The following is a 26,512-nucleotide window of genomic DNA, read 5'->3' on the forward strand; positions in this document are numbered from 1 at the left end:
GAGAGCTTATTTTTGGCTGGGAATTCGGATTTAATGGGCCGGCTATGTGACCCATTTCTTCGATGGGGTCACTAAATGTAAAGTACGTTGTCACTTGTTGGTTAATGTATCAATATTTCAGCCTAGATATTCTCGCATTTGAATGCATGTGATCTTCTTTAGTACAAAACTGGTGTTTGCTGATTAGCAAGAGTTAATGCAAAATCAAACAACACAATGTCCGCGTTATACATTACCACCGGAAGACAAGTATCACGGATCATGCAGATTTCATACTGTCAGCAGGCATTCCATACTGTCACTCTGAAACTTGTTTGCTCTTAAATCAACTCATGAATGTCAATTGACTATTAATTCGCTCTAATCTGTGTGTAAATGAACTGTAGTTCCTCTGGTTATCTGAATTTAAATTAACAAATTAAGTGCATTGGGAAAATAGTTGTTTGATTTGATGGTGCTTGTGGAAAAAAGTCCCATACAATCCAAAAGGGCTGTTGTCTGTGCCTAACCGGAAGATTTACAACATCAGATTGTGGTTTAACCATCTGCTATCTGAACAGTCAAAGACAGTCAAAACAGCAATCCTCTTTCCAGCTGCCATGCCTTTTACACAGGCTAGTCACCAACAGTCAGATCAAATTTCAAGCAAGCACTGCGACTAGTCAAACTCAGTCAACAGACAAAAACAGGCCAGTGGTAGGCACAGCTGACTTAATCAATCACCTACAGTCAAAGCATAGCTGTGTCAAGCTACATTTACAGTCACAGCCTGTCAATCCTGCTTTATGTAGGGTGGGAGCTCTTAACTCTTGAAAACTTGTTTGATCTCAACCCAGAATACAAGTTTATAATGCCTCATTCCAAATTGTCAGAAACATCATGAACCATCCCGGTGCGGAGAAAAACACATTGAAGTGGCCTCACCTCCAGGAAACCATTGCATTTTCAAATACTAGAGGGCGTTGTCTAATAGAAACAACCTTTGGTCCATGACCCAGTGACCCACAAATCCAAACATCCTCAAGATGAGCAGCTGGACTTGCTATTATCTTAAGGAATGTACAATAGACCTTTAACACAATTTGAGTGCCCTGTCCTTGCTCTACATAATACTAAAGGAATAAATACCGGTACATATACTTGGCAGGTTTTAAACAAGCAAATGTACATTTAAAAAGGGCTTCGACTTGTCCATTATCTGCAACCAAGCTCCTAGCCGGTCATAAACGTACTTGTTTAATACCAGTCAATACATGTACATGTACCAGTATTTACTCCCATTCATATACCTGTCGATCAAAAATCAAAACAAGTCAAAATTCACAAATTTCAAACGATTTTGTTCAACCGTTTTACCTCATGTTTTGTGAAACACAACTCTGGCCATGGCTATGGGATGTGCCTTGCGCCAGGTGGTGCTAAAAATCGCCTTTTATGGGGACGGGCGTGGGCATGGCGCATACTGCGCAATGTGGCGCCGAACGCAGTGATGCAGAAATAAAATGTTTAAAACCAGCCAATGTTTTACCAGCAGTTTAAAACTTGACCGATTGGAATGGGTAAACTATCTTATGTTTTTATGAATGTTTGTTTAAAGCAAGGGCAAACATATTACTCCAGTCCCAACTATCCTAAAGCCTCAAGGCTACATTCATGTTGTTATTTATTATTATTTTTTTTCATTCAATGAATAAAACTAAACCCGAAACCAAGATTAGAAAATTCAGTTACAGATTGCCACTGCCGAGTCTCGTCAACCCAACATTTGGAGGCGAGTTCAACGTTTGCTGGACAATTGAGTAGAGAGGACACACAAACGATCATCGCTTTCACTCCTTCAAAACAAAGTCTCAAGAGTCAATGGCAAATGAATACAAAAAAGTCAGTCTGTATACAGTTTGGTTCAGAGTGATTCTAGAAGGCCAATCTGGAGCTGGAGTTAGTTGTGAGCTTTGCAATTAGACATCACACGCACAAAAAGAAACCAGAAGTACATGTAAGTAACACACTGAATATACTGCAACTTTTGAGTCAGAACCCTCTCACAAATTTCATCCAGTATCTCATTTCAAAGACCAGAGTGTTCCAAACAGTTCCCATCAATACTTTGACAACGGAGATGGTATTTTTTTTCCCGCAGAGCACAGACAGGCTGACCTTGATGTAAACTGCAAATAGAGTATCCACTAAAAGAGCAAGAGCTGAGAGAGAGCCGTTTCTAATGACTCTTGATTTTTATCTTAATGAGACACAAGAGAGCGCTGAAGACCCTCTGACATTTACGAAATTTGATTGTTCTTTCATCAGGCACCAAAATTGATGTAAATTGGAAACAAAGTATCCACTGAAAACGTTCTAGAGCTGAGAAAAGAGCTGTTTTATGGTGACTCTGGAATTTTTACTGAGACAGCGAAGAGCCTGACATTTAAGAAACTTGATTATTTGACATTTCACGTCAGGCAAATGTACTCTTTTCTGTGGAAAGAAACATTTTGACAGTGTATTGAAGATTGACAGAGTTTCATTGGTGGCTCACACAAACATGTAGATCATGATCAATTAAAAACGAAATAAAAAGGGGAAAAGATTCATACGCGGTATCATACAGGAAGCTACAGTACAGAGCCATTCAAAATAGATTGATATCAAATTTCACAACAGAAGAGTATTGCATTTCTGTCACTTCCCTCAGACTTTTCACTAAGAGCATCCACGGCAGATTTTCACCAAGGCACATTCTTTGCCCAATCCTTTGACCAATCAACTTTAAACGTTTGCAAACTGGACTCTTTCTTCAAAGGCTTAAAATAATCAACATGTTCAAGCAAAGAGTCCTTTATAACGGTTGTAGAGAAAAAAATCAGAGAGAAACTAGAAACTGATTGTATTAATATAGTTGCCCGATTTTTTTAATTTTTTTTTGGCAAAAAGCATCGCCCATTATTTCAATGAGAATCCTAATTTCACTAAAGTCACTAAATTCAATATAAAACGAGCATCAACACTCAATGCAAGACTTGCAATTAACATCTTAGGAAAACACTCAATGAATTTCAGAAGAGTCGCTGATTTGTTCTACTATTTTAAACTAAGCACCCAAGCCATCGAGCAGATATTGCTTTTTTTTCCCCTCTCCGCCCTCCCTGTGACGCACTTCAATTTGATTACATCTACAGAAAGCTGAGCAGACTGGGCACTCACCGCTTGTTTTCCACTTCAGCGAGTTGGGCCTGCTCCTGATAACCAGCCTTTGCGCGTTCGTACTTCCGATGGAGTCTTCCATTCTCTTCCTCTGCGCTGGCCAACTCAGTCTTGGCTTTCTCCGCGTCCGTGAGGCTTTCTTCCAGCTGCCGTCGCAATGTCTTCAACTGAGACTGGCCGTCAGCAATTTCGAGCTGAAATTATGAAAAATGTGCAAAACAACTTGAATGTCTTCTTCTAAACACAACAGAGAGGACAACTACCTGTAGCATTGACGACAAAATCGAAGCAGAAACCAGTTTTGTTGCTTACAACTGTTGAAGTTCTTATCCTGGAAGCACTGAACATGGGGCACTGAAGGCGCCATGCATATTACAATTTACTAGACAAGAGTTACAATCATTATGAGCAATTTTGGATGCTGACCTTTTAAACTAGACTACTCAATTTGCGACATAAAATCGCGCATGCATGGTCTGTTTTTTCACTCGAACGTGTCTAGTCGATCGACTAGTCAAATAAAGTTAGTGCGTAGCAACAGCAGGCCTCCACGTTGCTAACGAAGCAAATGTTAACACGTCATGTTTATTTTCTATTACATGTACATGGAGTTCTCTACTTCAAATTAGAGTAATTATTAATTACATGTATCTTTTTGCAAAGATGCATTATTAATATTATTGAACACTGTTGAAAAAAATCTACATTTTATTGTTAATATTGACTGTGATAACAAAAGTTTGCAAAACTTGCCCCAGTTTACCTTTCCACCATCTTGAAATTGTGACGTAAATCGCGAATTGACTAAAGAAACAGTGCTCCGAGGCTAAGTTGATCCAGTTGGACTAGCTAATCCTACAACGCAGCGTTCAAGTGACATTTAGATCGACTATACTTAAGTCTAGTCGACTCTAGTCACCCAACCAAACTTGCTCTAAGTTACTACATGTACATGTAGCCTGTGGTGTGTCCTTTTGTAAGACAATTTACGGCAATATAGTTTATAAACAACTAGAGGTAAATTTGGCTCATTGTTGGATCCCTTGAAGTTTAGTGACTAAACTACAAAGAGAGGCCAATGGAAATTTGTGTCACGGTAACTCGCGCTACCGGTTACAGATTGTCGGCCCATCTTTGGTACAAGTTAAAACAAAATTAGAAAAAAATTATAGTTTGGCATAGAATATGAACCTTTCTCTTTGCCTTAATAAAACAAAATGCCAACATGTCTCCCTAAAATCCATAATTTCTGCCCCCCAAAACACTATTTTTTGACAAAAACTACATTTTACCATATTCCATCTCATTGCCACATCACTCAAATGAAAGATCTTTTTGTCCCCTTTAATGTGATACCACATCTTGAGGTTGTGAAGATTTCACAATTTTCCCACTTTTCAGCTGTGTCCACTTTTGCGTGGAATTGCCCTGAACTGCCCAAATGAACACTGTCTTTGGAAATTATCCTTAACGAAAATGTTTACAAAAGTGCAGGAAAGAAACAGTGCCTAATACCCATATACATGTACCACTCTGCATAACACAGCGATTACACCATCCTGATGCAAGTGTGTGAGAAACGCCCAGATACTCAGAGTCACCGAGCGCAGAGCGCGCGTAATGGCAAGCTTGAGAGCCTGCACGTAGATCTAATTTGAAACACTACAGAAAGGCTCCGTGCTCGTACAAAAAAGAGAGGGGGGTATAGAAGCATTCGGTTAACTCAACCCTCTCTAGGCCATTGAGATTTGATCCTGGCTCGTCTACGCTTCGCTAGTGTGCACTCGAGAAAAACCAGTAAGAGTAATTGCAGGAAATGGCTACTACCAACTACATCAGCTTGGATTTCCTGCACAGTTACTCTGATTCACTGGCAATGAAGCCAACTAATGCGGGAATGCCGATAACATTTCATATCAAATTCAAAGGTTGTCTAAGACTTCCCTCTGAAAATAATTCGGGGGGGGGGGGGGGGAGGACTGCTTTTGACCATTTAACCTTTGAGGTGGAAAGATATGGCAGTCATCAAACCTACGTTGAAGAAGCATATGGCATGCCAGACTGCATGGGATCTCGAGTGCAGAAAAACATGCAAAACGGCCAAAAGCAAAATGGCCAACTTTACTCACTCTTTAGCGAACAAGATTCTCCAAAATTTTCATGAGCCAAAGACAAGGTCCTCACTATTTCCCCAGCCAAGTTTGAGGTCTCAATTCAATATTGCAAGGATGCTTTTCTTCAATATTTTGCAACTGAGAGTGAAGCCAAGTGATTTAAATTTGAAGCCTAAGACCAGACTGGTAAATGTCCAACTTTTTGAGAAGATTGATCCTTTCTTAGTCTGGTGGCACGACTATGGAAATGTGTAGAAATAGAGACTGGGTTCCAAATGTTTCTTTTTGACACAGTTGATTGATGCGGTACTAAAGGGTTGTTGGACTGGTTGTTTCATGTGCCAGTCTATTTTCTTGTTTTGGGACTCTCCTGCACAGTATCGAGAGTCCCAAATGTTCGGACTACAAAGATGCAGTGCAGGAGATCTGTTAGTTCAGAGAATTTTCTGCCTGCATGTCTGTCTGTCTGTCATTTCAGTCATTCAGATTATTGTCCTTTTAAGGTTTATATAGGCCTTGCATTATTCCTATTATAATGTCTGTGCAGGTTTCTTTCGTTAAAACTATGATTAACGTGTAATAATTAAAATAATTAGAATAATTTTATTTATTATTTAACCCAAGGCTGCAAAAAGTCAGATAAGATTATCCAGTTATTTACTTACTTTGTTTGCTCTCTTTACTTGTGAAATCGGACCAACAGTGCTGATGGTCTAATCATGCAACAATGCAGCATTTCAAGAAATTTCTACAGGGGCATGAGTGACCACTGAAAAAAATAGCTGAAAACGGCTGAAAAAGGTGTAAAAAAGCTGAACTTTTGAAATCTCCTATACTTTTGTACACAGCAAGTGAGGGAAAAAGCTGGGAAAAAGCTGAAAAAAAAGCTGAAATCCAACACACAAAAAAGCCGAAATCAGCTTTAAAGCTGAAATTTCACACCCCTGTTTCTATCTAGCAATGAAATTTATTTGTGTGTCCTTTTGTCATTCTATTAAGTTGAATATTATTTGTGTATATTCAATAACGTTTCCTTAAACATGCAATATGGTCCACTGACCTAAAACTCAATGTAAGGTCTAAAAATACATTGTGTAAATCTAATCTCTCAGCATGGAAATGGAAATGGGTCAAACAGAGCAATCTTAAACCAGAACAAAATGTTGTTATCGAAATAAAAACAACCATAAAAATGGAGCTTGTAAATTTTCTTGACATTTATGGGATAGCTTATAGATTATGCTAGAGTTTAACTTGTGTATTTAGTAATAAGTGCCTGAATTTGTCCGTGCACCGTCGCTTTTAAAATAACCACTTATCTGGAGGATTACACAACGGTGCCATAAAACTCGTGCAATCTCTTGGGAAATACCTTTTTATTACATTTGTTCAAATAGTTCATGAATCAATATGTGTACACACTGCATGACAGTGTATTTGCCTATGAAATTTAGTAATGTAACTGAATTGATTTTTTTTCATGGTTTGTCGTAAAACTAGGTTCGCAATCTCTGCTGTTGTTATAACAGTGAGGAATACCTGTGGGACATCACTGTAATAAAGGCTACATCGCTCAAATATTTGTACAATTTAAATACGGAAACAAAGTCAGAAACAACATTCAATGACAACTTAAATTGCACCGTGTGATATTATTGGGATTTTTGTAATAATCATTAACTTAGTTGTTTTCTTTCTCAGTTTAATTTTTACTGTTGTCTTTTGGTTGTGTCCTTACATGTCAGTTTTGAAAAAGATTTTAAATACAAAAGCTAGATTGAATTGATACATGAATTTGAAATGTTGAAAGAAAATATACAATCTTTCTCTACTAGTAAAATTTAACAATGGCTTTTATAGGTAAAAAATAGCTACTGAATACATCTAGTAATTTAATAACATCTGAAGAGAATTTATAGCCTGTCTGTGTATTTTGTGAGCAAATGAGCCATACGTTCCCAACAAATTGCCATAAATATGCCCTCTATCATATTCTAAGCAAATTAATTTGATTTTTGTATGCTCCAGAAATACATGCACACTGTGCACACTGCCAATTTCCGTGTCCACAAAATCAATTGTCTGATCTTTAACGGCACCAGAGGGGAACAGTTACACATTAAAGGTCTACCTTTCTGATTCAGCCTTAATTGACTGCTTCTAAGAAACACCACTCTCTATACCGACCCCCCCCCCCCCCCACCTCCGCCTTTCCCCATCCCCAAAAATGTGAGAATAAACAAAGTTAAGTGTCAAATGAAGAACACAAGCAAACAAAAAATCTTTTTGTTTTCAGAGGAATGGCTCTACAGGCTATGTATGGTGTTTTTTTCCTGTGGGGGGAGGGGGGACATGGGAAAATATAACCTGGGGTCCATGAAGGTAACTCCTTAAGTTTTGTTGCGAATTGATGACCAAAATATGACTCCGAATAATTTGGGCAATACAGTTCTCTGGATATATGCCACTACTGAAATGGTACAGCAATTTTAGCTTTTTGTTTTGTTTTTAGACCTGTACACTTACAAGAACAGGTTTTCATGTTGCCATTCAGTATTATCCAGAAAAAAATGCACCGCAATACAACATGTATCACATAGCACCTACATTCGCTACTGTTGGCTGTTCACCCATACACGTATGTACACGTAGTTACCTAATACAGTTCTATCATACGCAGAGCAGTCACTGCTTGCAAATGGTTGGGCCCTGTATTCCTGCCAGACCAGTAATTGTTCTACATTAAGCAGCGTCCCTCTCCCCCCCCCCCCCCCCCCCTACGAATAGATTTAATGAAGCTGTGACTTTCCTACATGTACATGCAGTTGCCACTGCCTGGGCCCAATCTGCGGGCACAATCATGTCAAGTTACGCTTGAAATGAGGGCAAGTTCACTGCACCCTGCCTAATTCATCTAGGTCAGTGTGGTACTGGAGACACATTACACACATCTTGAACTTAATTTGGCTCCTCAGATTTTTTCTTCTGTTCTTCTTTTTTTAACGGCGAGGGCAAACGGTTTCTGTATTTGTTTAAAGGGACACATCGTCCTGAAATTGATGCAATTTTGGTGTTTGAGATGGTTCACTTAAATCCTATTTCAAAAGTCGGGTTGCAAGGGGAAACTAACCTTATGTCGCACTGTTCCCGAGAAAAGACGGGAAAAAAATTGTTGTTTACCTCTGACACAGTGGACATTTTGTGCCATAAGAATGTATTTCCAGCAGTAAATATACCGTAAGCCTCCTACTTGGATGTTGCCCCCAGCTTCTGTCAGAGGATTCAATATATACATGTACAGTACGTGACGTACGTGTGTCTGTGCGTGTGGATATAATGTACAAGTACACACAGCGACAATACACACGTTGTTTCCCGCACGTCCGTAGCCTGCGTTGCACCGGTGAAACCTGTGCTGCAGGATTCACGACTAGCACTCAAACAGTTCGATTTTTCAGTCAAAATTCTGACCCCAAAAATTCGTTCTCACAAGAATAACACAAAAAACGGCCAATTTTTTAAAGGATGGTTGTGTGGACGTTTATATTCTACTTTTAATGCTCGTTCCAACTGATATCATTCCTTTAATATGCATTTTGTAGCCCAATTGGGTTTTTTTCCAGGATGCAGTGTCCCTTTAATGACGATTGAGAGGCTGTGCTATAGCAAACAAACATATGCAAAAAATAGCAAACAAACATATGCAACATTTTAAGGGCAATCCTGCATCAAGGACATTACCAATCAGACAATTTGTGGTACTTTAAGAGCTCAGTGAATATAAACCTGAAAATGTATTTGTCAAATCTTATACCTCAATACCTAGTAATAGTCAAGGAGGTACAGACTAGGAGTTTTGGATCATTTCTCTGAATCATTAATAAGATTTCAAAGTGAATTGGCTCTGTCACAGACATCACAGTTTCTTCCATAACGCTAGAACTGCCCTTCAGCAAATTCCAATAAGGATGAGAAAAAAATACCAAAGAAAATATGGCACTGCAGCTATGACCTCTCTGAGGCCTAAAACAGTACTTACTGAAGAAGTCATTTCGAAATATCTCATAAAAGCATTTACCCCGGTATGCTTTAATTATAAATTCATAAATACCTCAGAGAGTTTAGCTATTCCTATTGGTCGAGAGCCCGTCACGTGGCCGGTCTTAAACGGATGATAAAGACATGGCTAGCTGGTCTTAAACACTTTTCCAGTGTCACAATAAAATGTGGACTCCTAAAATTCCAGTGCCTCTTACCGTTTCATTGGTTGAACGTTCACAATCCTCACGTAGGCGTGCACAACACTACCAGCGAGTCAGAATTTTATAGTTCTAAATTCAAAACGCAACGCCCCAGGTGTGTTCTGCGCGACATCGCGCAGAACATGCTACGCGGGCGTCAATCTCCATCAAAGGGTTGTTTACATCTTACTCGCCAGCTGAACACTCCATTATTTTGCTAGAGGGATGTTTCAAAAAGCATGAAGTGAACATCCGGCTCGGGTAATTATCAGCACCCAGACTCTAAGCGGTCTTAAACAGAGTGATAAAAACCTCCGGAGCACACATTTATTCCCTTATTGAAATGTATTTACATTTGTGACCCATTAGCCATTGAACAGCCCATGTCTACTACATGTACTCCCTGTTCCACCTGAAACCACCCCCGCACTCTATGGTTGTATATATTCATCAGTGATTAAACACAGTGTAATACACGTTGGATAAATAAAATTGAAAAGTTGAACAAAAACTTGACTGGAACGGGGCTTGAACCTACGACCTCCGGATAACCGTTTCAGTGCTCTTACCAACTGAGCTATCAAGCTCTATGTTGGCGGTTCCCCAATAAGTCAATATCTTTGTTCAAGGGGCGCTAGTCTGAAGCCAATACATAATAATGGCTTCTGACTAGGCCCCTTGAACAACGTTATTTGTACACTCAAGCCGAGACGCTAAAACAACTTACACAAAACCTTGACGCTCAAGCATTAACAGGACAAAGACTACACCAACTAATAAAAATCATGGCATGTCTAGTCAAGAGCATCCATGTTTACACCTGAGTTTATTACAAACCACAACTTGTGTTGATAATACCTTCTTTTATGGCGCCTTTAAAGCAGTCTGTTTCTTTTATGATGTGGCTAAAGTAATCAGTATAAAGTAAACCTGTGTCAGGACTGACAGCATTAATTACCGGTTTGTACCTTGGGGGAAATGCTGTCACAATAAATTACGCTTCCTTGGAGGTGAAGGTACATAGGATGTGACTCAACCACCCCCGAACCCCCCCCCCCAAAAAAAAGCGAAAACAAATCAAAACGAAGGCAAAACAATACCAAAACAAAACAAAAACCAAAAAACCTCAGAAAAATTTAATCAACCTGGTAACCTGTGAATGTCTTTCCTGAAAAATCCTTATATGATTTCAAAATATTCCTGAAATCCCCCAAAACGAATAAAAACAAAAGCAAACAATACAAAACAAAACAAAAGAAGACAAGCACTAGAAAAGAAAATTCAAGTAAACATCTGTTACATGTAGGTAGTTAATATATTATTCCTAAGAATTATGCATTCTCACGAGAATTTTCATCTTCTTTTCCCTTCTTTTTTTGGGTTGCCATCGGCAGTTTGACACCCACAGGTTCTTTGTTGTTTTCACCGCCTTTGACCATCTGGCTCAGGAATAGCGAGCTGCGAATCCCGGAAAATATATCCCCGAAGTCAAAATCTTTGACAGGGTTTCAAAATTGTGTCTGTCGGCTCAAAAAAGCGATCGTAATCTGGCCTGGGCATGCGTGGTCGTAACCCATGGAATTCCGTTATCACAACTCTAGAGGGCAGTTTAGAATTCAATATTTCACAAGCATTAAAGAAAACTCCTCTCCTCACAAAAAAAATGTTACGCACTTTTGAAAAAATGAGATCTGCTCCCCCCCCCCAAAAAAAAAAACCCCTATAAATGTTCCTTTCCATTTTTTTAAAGTGTAAAAGTGCCCCTGCTGAGACAACGTTTTTTAAATTGGAAAAATCTGTTTGATCAAAAAATAAGAGCAACACATAAAAAAGTTGATTAGTATGCAGGCAAAATGAACAGAATTTTCTACAACCGCGCCATCCGCAGTCAAAAACCTCAGGCACAGTTGCAAGTCCCAGAACACCATGGTTTGCAATCCCTCCCTCCCGGGAGCTTTCAAAGTAGAAATCAAAAATAACAGGACCGTCTTTAATCAGTGAATGCGTTTCCTATGCCTGTAGTAATTATCGGTCAAGCCTAATCACATACTACTCAAGGGGAAGACATGTACACGCTCTGCGTGTCTGTGACTTGTTAAGCGGAATGTTTAATAGTTTGTACAAACCTTGAGGGTCTGCAGTTCCGCATCCATCTCGGCTCGCTCACGCTTGAGGCGATTGGAGCGGTCCATCATCATCCGTTCTCCCTGACTCTACAGAATGATCGCATCAAATAACAAATCATTCTGGCCAAGACATTTTGTTTGGAAGGGGGGGGGGGCATTTCAATCACTTGTAATTGAAAATTCATAATGTTTATGGTTGATGGGATTTGATGCATACAATTTTAAAGCTACATTCATGAATAAAATGGCACAGGAATAGCTGTATGAAGTGCAGAGTCCGAAACAAATCGAAGAAATTTAACAGTAATCACAGTGGTCAAAATATTGAAACTGTGTATGGCTAAAAAACGATACTCATGAACACAGTTTTTAAGAAAGTAATGTGATCTGGGAAAATTCCTTGGCTGTCAGGTGTAAAGTCTCCCCCCCCAAAAAAAAATTATGTTTAAACCAAGTAAACCAAAAAAAAACCACAAATAAACTCAGTTAGAAATTATTTCAAAAAAAAATATGTTTTTAAACCAAGTAAACCAAAAAAACAACAAATAAACTCAGTTAGAAATGATTTCAAAGTTACAGAAAGAGCAAAATCTCAGTTTTGAACTGACTGTAAAAACCTGTACATTTTCAGATATTGCATGAAAAACGTTTCAAAATTTTTAAAGGAAGCATATTATAACATATCTAACTAACAGAGCATTGCTGTGCTAGGAGCAACTTTTTTTCCAACAAGTGTGTTATTAAAATGATGACAGAAACAGAACAAGACTAAAAGGCAGCACAAACATTTCCAAATCAAATAACTCAAAATATGTCTCAACATTCTGTTGGGAAATACAGAATTTATATTTTCTCCAAACATGAATTATCAGGATGTATTTGTTTTTAAATTCTTTATAAAAAAAAAAGAAGAGAAGTAAATTGTGCATGGTTCATTAATGAATTTGCTCTCAATAAGCTTTTACGGGAAGGAAAAGTGAAGAGGCTAAAATTAAACAAAATCAGTCACTATTAAGCTTAGTAAATGTACAACCATTCAGACCAGTGTTCATCTCTGGTCACCTTGGCATTCAATGGCTGAAAGTAGTTTTATTTCTTCTGAATGGGACATTGCGGTAAAGCAGCTTGCCCAAGGACACAACATGCATATGGCCAGCAGCAGAATTTAAATCTCTTGGCCCCTGATCTGGAATCACAATCCCTGAACACAAAATAATTTGGTCTCTAAGAGGAGAATACAAACTAGCACTGTTGAATGCTGGAATGCACAATAAAATGCACGTACCTTTTTGGCTTCATTTTCTTTCTGCAACTCCTCAACAAGCATCCCATAGTTTTGTTTTTCCTGTATCCACGGAAAAAAAATAACACAAAAATAAATAAATAAATCAGTTTCACGAATTTATAACAGTTCAGATTAAGTTATTTTTAAAGGCTTCTTTAGGTTTCATTAAAAATTAGGTTTCTCAGTGTTTAAAATAGACGTTATTTTTTTTTTTTTTGGTTACAGAATGAAGCCGCAGACTGGTGATACTGATAACAAAGTTGTTTATGTTATATTTGTTTTATTCAATGTGGTTTGATCCCAGGATTCCACAAGTAATAAACCACCTTTTTTTCATCTGTGGTAAATGGAAAGTTCCTCTAAAACAATAAATTGAAACAGAAATACTCTAACTATTTTTTACAAAGATAAAAAAAAAACCATCAAACCCCTATTCCTACGTTTACATTAAAACTTCAGACAAATATTTAAACAGTGAAACTTCAGACAAACATTTAGACATGATGTTTGCATACAACTGGTCCCGTCCTCCTTTTGTTAAAAAAATGGATGGAAAATATTTAAAGATCCTTTTACAGGTGCTGAAAATCATAAATGCAAATCTGAAAGTCTGTGATCTCCTTGTTTAGCTACATCACTTTTTCATATCCTATTAGTTTTTTACACCACGTACATGTACACCTGTGACAACATGCCAAAGACTCGCACTTCTGAAATGTAGCTTCATACTTGAAAGTACATGTATATTGCTGCTTTTGAATTCACAACCTGCCACTTCATCATGTACATATATTTTTCGATATATAGGAAACAAAAAGATTGAGAAGTAAATGGAGTGCTTTTCCCTGGGATACCCTATCCACAGAGCTTGATTTCTATTCAAGAGCTATAGACTCTCCATCAGGATCATTTGAAGGCGATCAATGTCCTGGGTTTGTAAACACAGCTAAACACAGGTCTCATGAACACGCAAACGCTGCAGACCATCAGCAATAAAGCCTAGGCCAGGTACGGTACCTAACATTCCTTCATCTTAAAAGAGGCCTACATGATGTAGGCAGCATGCATTCCAGTGTGATCCCTGATTGTGGGAAACAGAGACCAACTACAGGAGCTACGGAGCAAAACCCACGTACGGAGGAGAACAGACGAAGAGACCGGCATCTAATAAGAGGAGAAAGGTCACCTGGGGTTACGCTCGCGGTACAGTTAAACCAGCTGTCACTGGGGCAAAATGGTCACGTAATTGAAACAGGTTGACGCGGTTATGTGCGCGCATTCATACCGGTATCTCAAATGCTTGGGAAGGCTTCTTCAATTCCGTGGATAATATGCCGTCTCAGGGCACAGGGGCTACTGGTCATTCTCATTAGTGTTGTCAATTCAAAGCCGAACTTCCGTTGAATGAGTTGGGGTGGGGTGGGGCACTGACGCAGGAAAACAGAAGATTTCAAATTCTGAGATGCATGAATTTCTTTGATGTACGGGTACAAAGGGAACTTACCTTAACAAAAACATAGAAAAAAACTACAGGGAATCTTAATTAGATAAGAACAGAGTATGCAAGACTGGAAAGGTTATGTTCTGACGCACTGCTGAAAGAGGGTGATATAGTGAGTATTCTCAGAGGTCTTCAGGCAATGAAGTCAAATGCAAAGCAGTGATAGTAGAAAGGCCGTGTTCCTGTCAGGTGACACGGCGTATTCATTATTTCTGGGAAGTGTACGCCCGCGTAATTCAATCAGGATCCTCCTATTTTCGGAAGTTTCGTCAACTCGCCGCACCTTAACAAAAGAAATGAGTGCGCGGGATCGGAGATGCCATTATGCATATGGGGCACATTAGCGATAACGGCATGCACTGCACATCCTCCAGAAACTCAGCAGAGTGTAAGTAACATTGACATTATCTTGTCATTATGCAAAGGAACCTAAGGCTATCGGAGTCAGTGGGGCATCGGAACCCGTCTACGCTTTGGCCGGGAATCAATAAATCAGAGTGTGCGAACCTTTATTAAATTTGTCCTCCATGAACCCAAAGATGAGTGATCATTGTCACAGCATGAATTATTATCTCCTTTTTCTATGCGCAGCGCCAGTAATTGGCAGGTGGAAGGCATTAAAATGACTATAAATTAATTTAAACCTAATTTAATGGAGCGTTTGCCCCCTTTGCGCTGGCAGAAATTCTACAATTATACTCCAGCGATGGAGGAAGGAATCGAATGATGGGAACCGATTGGTTTTTTAATTTTTTATTTTAGTCTTTATGAAATGTCATCATCACCCGACAATTACAGATGTGGAAATTGGGGCAGTGTACGAGGGATGACTGGGAAAGAGACCGTACCTGGACTTAATGAAAAAACATTCTAACTCTGGAAAATGGGGCCAGATCCAAGTGGGTCAAAAAACCACACATGACTACGTCGTCGGTGGTGAAACAAAAATGTCCTGTCTTGGAAGTTGCTGGTGAGGTGAAGAGATCCATCAGCACTGAGCAATGTGGCATTATTGACAATATGTAAGATTATTTCCAGTTGGCCAAGTCTGATCAACACTACCCAATGTGATTTTAATTCATTTGGATGGGTTTCAAACCAATCTTTTGAACAATCTGAAATCACTAGGTTGGTGCAAATCCCTGTTTGAAATGTGATCACATCGAGGGGAAAACAAACAGCAGGAAGCAATCAAATGTTGGAAAATGTCTTAACTTCAAAATTAAAGGTAGAGTATATCATTTGTCATTTTGTGCATAGTTTTCGTTTGAAGCAACAGAAGTGCTCAAAATCTAAAAGAAGGGTGCTAAACAACTAACCTGATGAAGTTTTAGCTGAGTGAATGCTGTACATTCCGAGAAAACAAATGTTCTGGGATCTCGATATTAATTCAAAAGTTGCCAAGTCACGTTTTGAATTGTTCCTCATAAAATCAGCATCCGGAAAGGTTCTCATTCAGCCGATTGCAGCTACGCGATGTCACGCACTGAACAAATTAAACCCGCCCTGCGAGACCCAAATAAGTCATTGTAAAGAAATAATTCAGCAACTACATCGATGGATTTTTTCGTTCGATGTCTCATTCAAATGTGATCAACGTTCCATCATTCCATGTGTATCGTTAGGAAAAAAAAAAAGTAATCGAAACGAAAACATCTTTTTTGTGTGATTAAACTTAAAATAGCACAGTACTGAATACATCTTTAAAACAAAAGAGTTACTGGGCGCATATTGCTCCAGTTGCTCTAGCAATTTCTAAGGTAATTAGCGTGTGGACTGATGCAGCATTAGGAATTGAAACTGTGGGCATGTTTTTTTTTTCTTTTTTTCAGTAAGCTATTATGTTTAAATCACTAGCATTCCATGAGTTGCCAAACTAAATATTTTGGAATTCCTAGCTCTCAGTCAACGAATTACAGCACATGATTTTGATTAGAGCTGTCATCAGGAAGATAGTTGCGCCTCTCAACTTCACAATTATAACATACAAAGCCTCACCAACTGGACTTGAGAAAAGAAACTGAAAACATGACTGGCGTGATTGGAATACCATAGGGCATGATGCACTCCACAGCTGAATCTAGTATCGCAGTGAAAGGGAACCGGTGTAACTATGTGGGTACTTGGACAACAAACATTCAACATTTGGTCACCATTGACAGATACGCATACATGCAACCCATAGTAGGTATATCACTGGGAGCTCAATTGGTGTACAATACATGGACATGTACGGTACATGCTTCACGCTGGCAATGTTGAGTTTGATGGAATGCAAAAGTGACAAGGAGTGGTGATAATAGACTGGAGGGGGAGGGGGGGGGGAAGTGGAATTGATTTTTGCTGAGCAGATGACTGGATTTTTTGGAGGAGCTGATTTTTGAAAAATTACTTGCCAATATTTGCTGTGATGTCACACATATTTGCATTGTCTGGAAAACCTGAGCTGTGTCCCAACAAAAGGCTTTTTTTTTCATGGCTACGGATCTTTACTTGTAGTATGTCAATGGGTCAAACTGCAAGCCAGCAAGCCACAGCCACAGTCATTCAGGCTTGCTCCAAGCTTAGGATGCAATGAATGCCAGGGTTGAGCCTTAGCCAATGGGAACCAATTGGCGGCTGCTGCTTTGGTGCTCTGGCTAGGACCCGATTTCATTGAGCTCCGACCCAATTGTTTAGCAAAATTATGCGCTAAGCTAAAATCAGTTGATAACCAGCCACAAGCAATTGATTTTGTATAACATTTTGACCGGCATCCTTTTTTTTTTTTTTTTTTTTGGCTAAGCAACTCTGCCAAGTAAATGTCTGTACTTGAAATTGCTGCATGAAATAATTGGGCCCTGGTCTTCGGGGAGGAACGCTTGAGGCCTCTGGACATACATACGTAGACCACATTATGCAGATGTTCCCCCTTTGATCCTGATGAATGTTGGCAGGTACATGAATTGAGCCATTCTGAGTGGCTGAGGGCCTATCATGTGAGTAACTAGAAACGGCTGTGCAAACACGACGGAGAGCCCCTCGATACCGCTGAGAGATGCCATGAATGGGAATGTCGTCAAAATGGTTGAACCCCAGAATCAGGACAAGATATGCGCAGGTATTTATGCCAGAACTTTAGGGAAATGTGGCTAAACTTGGGTACATATGTAGTTGACATAAACTGAGATTCTAGGACTAAGTGCAATTGCTTCTTACGAGCATCGGGTAATTGGAATTTGAAGGATGTAGCTTGTATAATGGAATTGTAAGGTTTTAGCACTTCAGTAACGTGAATGACATTAAACGCAATATGGAATTGACAGTTTTCAGTTGTTTTAGCCAAACTCAAGTCAGTTTTCAATCTTCTTATTAACTTAGTAAAAGCATTTAAGACCAACAACCAAGGAACCTTGAAAGTAAAATTCATTATTTTTCTATCTCATACAATGTAGCTGAGGATGCACTGAGAAAAGACGGCGACGGAAATGCTAAGTTACATACATGTACGTAGTGTAAATGTCAGTTTGAGGAAAAGCCTAGACACTTAAATATGATGAAAAACATGCCATTATTAAAATAATAGGGCCAACAAGTCCAATCCACTTGTGCACGAGGACTGATTTGCGCCAGGGTCAATAGATTTGGAAGGCAATTAAGAAAAGTACCATTTTCAGAACTGTTTATGAATTACAGTAAAATATTTGATAGATTACTTGTCATTTTGGCAATACCCAGCTGTGGATGTTCTACATACCGTGTTGACCCATTAAAGGTATTGACCCTACAATTCAACACACTTTGATTGTTTTGATCATAAATCTGTCAGTTATACATCTTATAATTATTTATAATTCTTCCATTTCATTTACTAAAAATGCCTACACTGCACCTAAAAATCCAAGCACGTCTTTTCAGATTTCGTTTGAAATCACTTGCTCAATTACCAGCGCACATCCTAAATTCCTACTTTGTCACATAAATCTCTCCACAATAAGAAAAGGCTTCAGATATAAGTTCCATCACAGAACAATTATAAACCTCTTACGAGCTTAAAGTTTAAAGATATTTAATCTGCGGATGAATCCTATTTAGAATGCATTGAGGAAGCCACTCTTGTAATTGCTTCAGAAAGCATTTGACTGGTCAAGGTTGTAGTCATGTATTTTTGGAGCTCGTAATTTGAACAGCATGAACTAGCTGAGATTCCTCCGATGCCAAAGATAATGACTGTGCATGTCTTAGTGATTTTCTGAAAGACTTGGGACTGAACACTGCACATTAATGCAAAGAGCAGTCAGATCAAGCAAGGACTTGCATTTTTTCAAACAACATGCTTGTAATACAGATCCAGCTGTCTTTGTCATGCACTGATTTTTGTTTTACAATTTTGTCCAAGTTCAACCGCAACTTCAATCGTTACACTTTTCTTTTTCTTAATTTCTTGATTTCTCTCCCTTCTTTGTGCAGCCTTCACCTTGTCCTTGAGTGGCCCTTAAAGGTAATACACTTGTACATGTACAACATTTGCTTTTGCTGTAATTTTCAGAAATGGATGGATTTGGGGGCAAGTATTTCAAAGCAGTTATTGTTACACTGACATGTTTAAAGCTACATGTATAGTCCATCATTTGCAGCCATCCGAAAAGTAACTGGCGTAATTATTGATGAAAAACATACTTGGTTGAAAGATAGTAAGGGGACTAAACTCCCGGTGAATTTATTCTCTCTGGCAAGCTGTCATTTTGAAGTAATCAACGAAAGAAGGCCTTTCCAACAGTTAAGACGCACCGTAGGAAAATTTAAATTAGTAGTTCATTTTGTTATTCTGCAAAGCGCGCGCAAGCATTGGCACGACGCACACGCACGCGCGGTTGCTATAATTCGTCGGATCAGTGCGCGACATTGCGTATAGCTGCAATCGGCTCAGTGAGAACGCGTCTCGGACGCTGAATTCAGGCCCAATTCAAAACAAGATTCAGCAACTTTTGATTTGAAATTGAGATCCTAGAATGCTGTTTTTCTCGGAATATACAGCTGAAGCTGAGCTGAAACTTCATCAGGTTAGTTGTTCAGTACCCTTCATTAGATTTTGAACACTTTTGTTGCTTCAAACGAACAAAATGCACATATTACAAATGATGGACTATATCTTTAAAGTTTTGTGTTCATAGACGCTGGAAAAACCATGAAAAAGGCTGTTCTTGTAGTCTGGTTCCCTGACCCTACTTCAGACGATACAGAGCAATTTTTGACGTCGGGGAGTCGTCAGGTCTGGGAATCATCAGGTCTGGGAATCGTGAGGTCTGGGATCCAGACTAGCTGGCTTGCACCTGTTCACGGATGTGTTATCGATTGCAAATAAAATATGGACCAAATTTGGTAAACTGATAGTAGTACTTGAAAAAAGTCTGATTTTGTTTTCCAACGATGATCGGCCAACCATCGTTTGAAACTGATACAAAAATTCCACTTTTCTTGAAAATGACAGCACACCAGGTGCCGTGATTTCACAGGATGCTTGAGACTATTATTCACTTACAGTCAAGTAAGGTATAAATAATTTGGTAGTTTTGTTTTTTGATGTTTGCAAATGTTGTATTTTACTTTGAAAGAGGGCGTTGTGATGGGCGACTCTCATAAACCAAAACAAAACAACAATATAATATTCAGAAAATTTCTTCCTGTTTCAAGAGCGATTTTGAGAGCAAAGGATTCCATGGTTACAAAAATTCATCTCAAAATCAGATGAAAAACTGAACATGAACTGCCCTGAATGAAAAAATTAATCAAAGAAAACAAATTATGCATCATTTAAAACAAATATCTGCTTTTTCCAATTAATAATGCCATGCATGATCGCTGCACAGATAACGACTTGTTCTCAATTTTTTTCTTTTTAAACACAAACTTGTCAACAAGCGTAACAAATTTGCCCAAAGTTACTAAAACATCCATAAATTTGATCTGGAAAGATTATTTTCTTAGAGCTAATTCATTGTGAAATTTGATAATGTCATGATCCAAAATATTGTTGAACTGGGTCAGGAAATGTTGACCAAGAATGTTAAGGATGTCGACAAAAAAATCAGTTGCCGCCGCGTGTCTGTGGAAGATTTATACTTTGGCAAAGTACCGAAATGTGTGCTGAGACTTTAGAGGTTTATGCTTCGATTTCAATTCCTGAAGGGTAACTTTCCAGGGAGAATTAATAGATTGACTGTCTCCGAAAGGTCTCTGAGATGATCATTACCAAATATTTTACCGGGAAAAAAATGAGCTGACATTTCTCCGCAGTGACAGTCTTATAAACACAGAGCTCATACTGTGCAACATTTATAAATATCAAAGCCATAATATTTGGAAAAGGTGCCGTTTGGAATTTGCATGATTTGTCACTTTTGATTGTTATTTCAAAGAATTAGCAGCACTTTTTCTTCTTCAGTTTACCTCTACCTACGTAGGTAAACTGAATTTTTTTTTTTTTCATTTAGATAGGCCTACATAAGTTAGTGCGTAGGAATAAGGCCATGCACCTTGGAATGAAATGGACAAATAACGTTTGCCTGGTTTTTGTACTTACGCACGTCAGAAGAACTGAAACCCATTCTTCATTACAAAATGTGTTAATTGAACGCAACAGCTTTCATTCATTCAATATTCAATGTTCCAACGAAACACTCTTTTGTGCTGCTATCATGCAGCTGTACACTCCCCAGGGAGTTGAGATTGTCTTTGGAATGTTTCATTGGCCCAATGATCAGGAGTAATAATAATGTAGAGCACTTTCATCTTACTTAAAAGCGCTATATAAGCACCCATTATTAGGATTATTATTAAATGCACCGGTATTGTGACTTCTAGTACTCAAGAACAATGACATGTTGTATAGACAAATCCGGTGGCAGCCATTTTCTGAGGTGGTGCAAGGCTCACGCGAGTCACACTCACGGCACGCACTCCATGCTCCTTTTACCAATAGGAATACCAAAATGTGTGTGCACCTCGTCTTTAAGAACGCGTGCAGTATGCGCGTGAGCATGACACCACCAAAGCTCTGGTCGCCGCATTCCACTATACCGGTAGGTTGTGATATGCATGTACATGTATGCAGCCAGTCCACTCTGTCCAGCTTCATTGTCAACTAGTCAAAACATGCGTGCTTTATAAATCTGATCAAGGGTTCCAATCCCACCAAAGTATTAGGCTTTGGGTTTTTTTTCTCACAGGCTCTTGGTGAGTGTACAGGAAGTGATAGAAATTGCAAATACTGGTGCTACTATCGCCATGATAAAATATCATGTTTTGTATTAACTGTTTATGTTGTACTGGTTGACCTTCAAGGAACAGGACCACTATCCTGGTAATAGTGAGACATATCTAAGGCATAGCTAGTTTAACCACAATGCCCCTGTGGCTGGACTCTGGGCTGGACCTGAAGGCCACAATGTACCAGCCCACGGACTTATAAGGAATCAATTTGCCTTGCCTTAGCACCAGATCCAAGCTGACCAAGCACCTTCAATGCTGTATTATTAATATTCAAAAGTTAGTGGATAATTCCTTAGAAGGCAAGAAAACCTGTAACTACCGGTACACTGTGACGGGTAAATCCAAAACTTCCATACATTAGCGTGATGCACAACCGCATCAATGCAAACATCTAGGAGCAAGTTGGAGCACAGTTTGACAAATGTCACTCAAACCCACATTAGTCAACCAAAGTTGGACTTGTCTACGGTTGATCATTCAGGACCATGCAGCTATAGAGCTTTGTAAGATTGCTGATTACTGATAGCCGCACTCACTGCTGTAAAGCAGGGAGCCAGAGCTGAGAAGTTTTACGATGAACTTTTGACTAGCTTTTGACCAGAGACATTCGCACACTGGTACTACAAGAGTGCAGGCAAGTTAGGTCAAGAATCAATCACAAGTGGACCAATGTCCTCAATAAAACTTTCTCTGAGGGGCCATTCACAACTGTCGACATGATCACAAGTGTACGAAGAGTACACTTGTTTGGGTTTTTAAAGCGTACACAGGCCACTCACCCCCTCCTCCCCAGCATATGGTTTGTATGCTCCTGAATCGTTGATAATTGTGAACGACCCATAAAGTACATGTACCTGTTTCAGTTGCTGGGTGAGTCGCTCTGTATCTTCCTTGGCTGTCTTGGCGTCTTGCGTAAGTTGCCTAATGTGAGCCTCTGCTACTCGCCGACCGCCAGACTCCTCCGCTAGCTGAGCCGACAGCTCCGATTGCTCTACATTGACCTTGTGCCATTCACTCTGGAGAAGGACGACAGAACGTCAAATTTGAGAGATTCCACATGTTATCTGTTACTCATACCCACTCAGGTCCATCCACCACAAGTCAAGTCCGTAAAGCAAAGAAATAAAGGTCACATTCTTTGTATTGTTTGTACTTTGTACGGGTTACTTTTAAATTGAGACATCCATGTATCGGTACCAGTAATAGTGGCTTTGTTGTACAGTCCTGAATGCATTGAAATCCTATGGTCTTTGGCTTCTTTGCTTCATGGTTAAAAACATGGAGTCTTACGGCTGGGCTTGCCTAGTCGAGCTGGATCCGAAAGTCTCAGTTTAGAACATTATTTAGACTCGGTGACTAAGCCAGTCAGTCAGGCTTGCCTCAGTTGAGCTAGATCCAAAAGTCTCAGTTTAGAACATTATTTAGACTCAGTGACTAAGCCAGTCAGTCAGTCAATCAGGCTTTCCTAGTCGAGCTCGATCCGAAAGTCTCAGTTGAGGACATTATTTACACTAAGTGCCTCGGGCAAGGGCGGATCCAGAACACAATTTTTTTGGGGGGTGGGGGAAAAAAAATTTGGTCCCCCAAAAAGTGGGTAAAAAAAAATACGGCGTGGGGTTCCCGAAAAAGTTTTGGATTCTAGATGCTCGGTGGTACGATCTGAGGCAATTTCTGACCACTTTGACCAAATGTTTTTTGAGGAAAAGATGGTGGTGTACGCAGTCACATAAAAATATTTAAAAATTGGTTTCGTTTTGGAGGGGGGGGGGGCCCATGGCCCCCTTTGGCCCCCCCTGGATCCGCCCTTGGTCACTCGGGGAGTCAGTTAGGCAGACAATCAGGCTTGCCTCAGTTGAGCTAGATCCAAAAGTCTCGGTTAAGGACATTATTTCGGGGAGTCAGTCAATAAGATTACAGTACCGGTAGGCTGACCCTTTGGGTCCAGCAAAAATAGGTCTTTATCACTTTAAAGGACAAGATCTGATGTTGCAAAATAAAAAAAATCTACTTTAAATATTCCAGTAAGTTATTTCATGTATTAAATTTCATACTTTCTAGGCATTAAGCCAAGGGTTCCCAGAAAGTACACACTCGTGTAACTCAGAAGCTTGACGGATCCCAGAGAAAGAGATTTTCATCACAAGGAGTGGGAGGAAATAAACACTAGAATGCTATATTCCCAGAAACCCACAGAATCACGTACATAGGAACTGACTACCAAACTCGGCCAGGTTGGGTTTCGTTGGTGGAAGGCAAGGAAAGTGCATTCCACATTAGATTCCACACCTGCATAATTTTCACTCTGCCTACTCAAAAAAGATGTATACTTACCCATGTACCTGTATATAATATGAATTTGGTCACAACAGAAAGAGAATAAAGTAGTACATGTACTTAACCCCAACAAGTCAGCTACTCATCTAAGTAATTACATGTAAATCAAGCTAGTAAACAATATATCATGTGTGTGTGTGTGTGCGTGTGTGTGTCGTGTTTGTTTTTTTTTGGGGGGGGGAGGCACTCTTTCAAATGTTAAATGTTATTTCCTTGCATATTTTTCATGAAGAGAGAGATACCGTATTCTAAATCCTAAAGGTCTGAAATGAAAACTGCGCTGACCAATCATTTCTCACATGAAGTGATGATTTATGACCCCATTCTAGAGACGGCCATTACAAGCCATCCATAAATCATACATCCTTAATTTACACCGTTGATAACAAAAATCTTCGTAATTGCTCTCTCCCATATGTGTACCTTGAATTAAACCTTTCAAGAAACTGACAAAATCTCCCCAAAGTATATCAAATGACAGGGGTAATTGTGGAAAATGGAATCGAAAAAACATTAAGTGTTGATGAATCCCGCTTCATTTTGCACATGATCAATAGCCCCGATCTAAACGAAGGTAACAAACAAATTGTATTTGGTAGCTCCGGTTATCTTCGCCGACAATGCTAACACATCAAATCCGCTGAAATTCAATCAATTTGATGTAAAGCGGGACACGCACTGCTGGTCTAATATGCAACTGGCAATCATCCGTATGACTGATCCTGAAGTAATAAGGTTTTATCCAAGCCGACATGGAGCCGATCAGTAGACCACAGAGCAAGGGACACATAGATCCAGGGTCTCAGACAATGTGGGCGAGGTACCAACTGAACTGGTTCCAAAGCATCAACACTCAAAAACATACATACGTACACTCACATTACACATGAGATATTTGTGAACAAAATTGAAAATAAATCCATATCGTGTGTGATTTGTGTGAACTAAGTAACCACCTTAAATCGTATCGCTACTGCTTTCCTAATGACTATACAAATTAAGGTAGATCATCTGGATTATTTTTTGCAAGTAAATCAAACTCTAGCCTTGAAAAAAAAACTTGAAATTTCCAACAGGACTGAAAACTGTAAATGTAACATTTTTTTCCCAGACCATTTCAGAATTTAAAGAGATAGATACAACATTTGCTTTTGCTGTAATTTTTAGAAATGGATGGATTTGGGGGGGTGGGGGGGGTATTTTATAGCAAATAGTGTTACACTGACTTGTTCGAAGTTTTGGGTTCACTGGAAAAAACCAAGACTCATGTACGTGTAGTCTAGCTGGTTCCCTGATACCACTAGAGATGAAACGGAGCAATTTATAGACATCGGGGAATTGTAAGGTCAGAGAACCAGTGTAGCTAGCTTGTACCCATTCATACATATACCGGTAGGTGTTTAATCGATTGCAAACTAAATGGGGACTAAATAAATTGGGAGCAATATTTGAAAAAAGCCAGTTCTTTCAAACGCATGATTTTACAAGACTATGCTTTAGACTGTCATTCACTAACAGTCCAGTAAGGTATTTTGTGATAATTTGGTTGTTTTGTTTTTTGATGTTTGCAAATAAGTCTGAACACATTCATTGTGCTGAACACCAACCAAAAGGCCAACACTTTCAGGAGGTCCTTTATGAAATAATTCCTTCCTACTTGCAGAGTGTCCCTATGCACACATCATGAAATTTCCCCCCTGACAGCGATCCGACTGAGTGAAAATAATCAGCGCTGGACCACTGCCTCACCTGCCGGTCTGTTACATAGCGTTTTAGTTTACGGTTTCACTAATGCAAAGTGACAAGGGAAACAAGGCAATCTTCAGGCAGACTTCAACATTCCCAGCCAATATCTCATTCTGGAATATATATGCGGATCGCTATGTGGCTGGGAAATTATTGGGAGAGATTCTTACAGCATATGGGAAATCAATTGAGTGAGTGGAACTCTCTCCCCCTCTCTCGCTCAAGTTTCTACAGGGCGGTGGAGACTCGATGTGCTCCGTGCGTAAACTGTAGGGGGCACTATTCAGCCTCCTCGCAACAACTGAGATATAAACACTCAAATGTAACCACGAGTTGCATACAATTCCATGAGGAATGGTAGACGGCACTCAATGACCATTTATGACAACTCCATAGTATACAAATATTGAGTGGCTCAGAGTGGTATGGGAGGAATATTATCGCAAGGTAAAATCTGGACTTTTTTATTTCACGAGGCGAAGCCAAGTGAAATGGATTTGTCCAATGAAAAGTCCAGATTTTACCAAGCGATAATATTCCTCCCATTTCACAATTTAAAGCCACTCAATATTTGTTTTAACTGACTGGTCGATCCTTGTCATATGATTTTCAGTTTATAAAATGAACTTCTATTTCAATACAAAATTAGTGGGAAATGTACTGTATTTTTCTCTTCCAAACCACCCCTTCACGGAATGTTTGAACCCACCCCT

General features: G+C 39.3%; 1 protein-coding gene across 1 annotated transcript in view; it reads right to left on the reverse strand.

Moving 5' to 3' along the window:
* Nucleotides 1-26,512, reverse strand: part of LOC119742939 (centrosomal protein of 128 kDa-like) — a 97,349-nt gene that overhangs the window by 33,264 nt on the left and 37,573 nt on the right. Inside the window, exons 15-18 of the mRNA XM_038219211.1 lie at nt 22,574-22,735; nt 12,968-13,027; nt 11,683-11,769; nt 3,202-3,395 (exon numbers count right to left, since the gene is read on the reverse strand). Of these exons, the coding sequence (XP_038075139.1) occupies nt 3,202-3,395; nt 11,683-11,769; nt 12,968-13,027; nt 22,574-22,735 (503 nt within the window). The remainder of the gene's footprint in view (nt 1-3,201; nt 3,396-11,682; nt 11,770-12,967; nt 13,028-22,573; nt 22,736-26,512) is intronic.

Source organism: Patiria miniata, unplaced genomic scaffold (assembly GCF_015706575.1).
Source record: "Patiria miniata isolate m_02_andy unplaced genomic scaffold, ASM1570657v1 HiC_scaffold_6, whole genome shotgun sequence".
NCBI lineage: Eukaryota > Metazoa > Echinodermata > Asteroidea > Valvatida > Asterinidae > Patiria > Patiria miniata.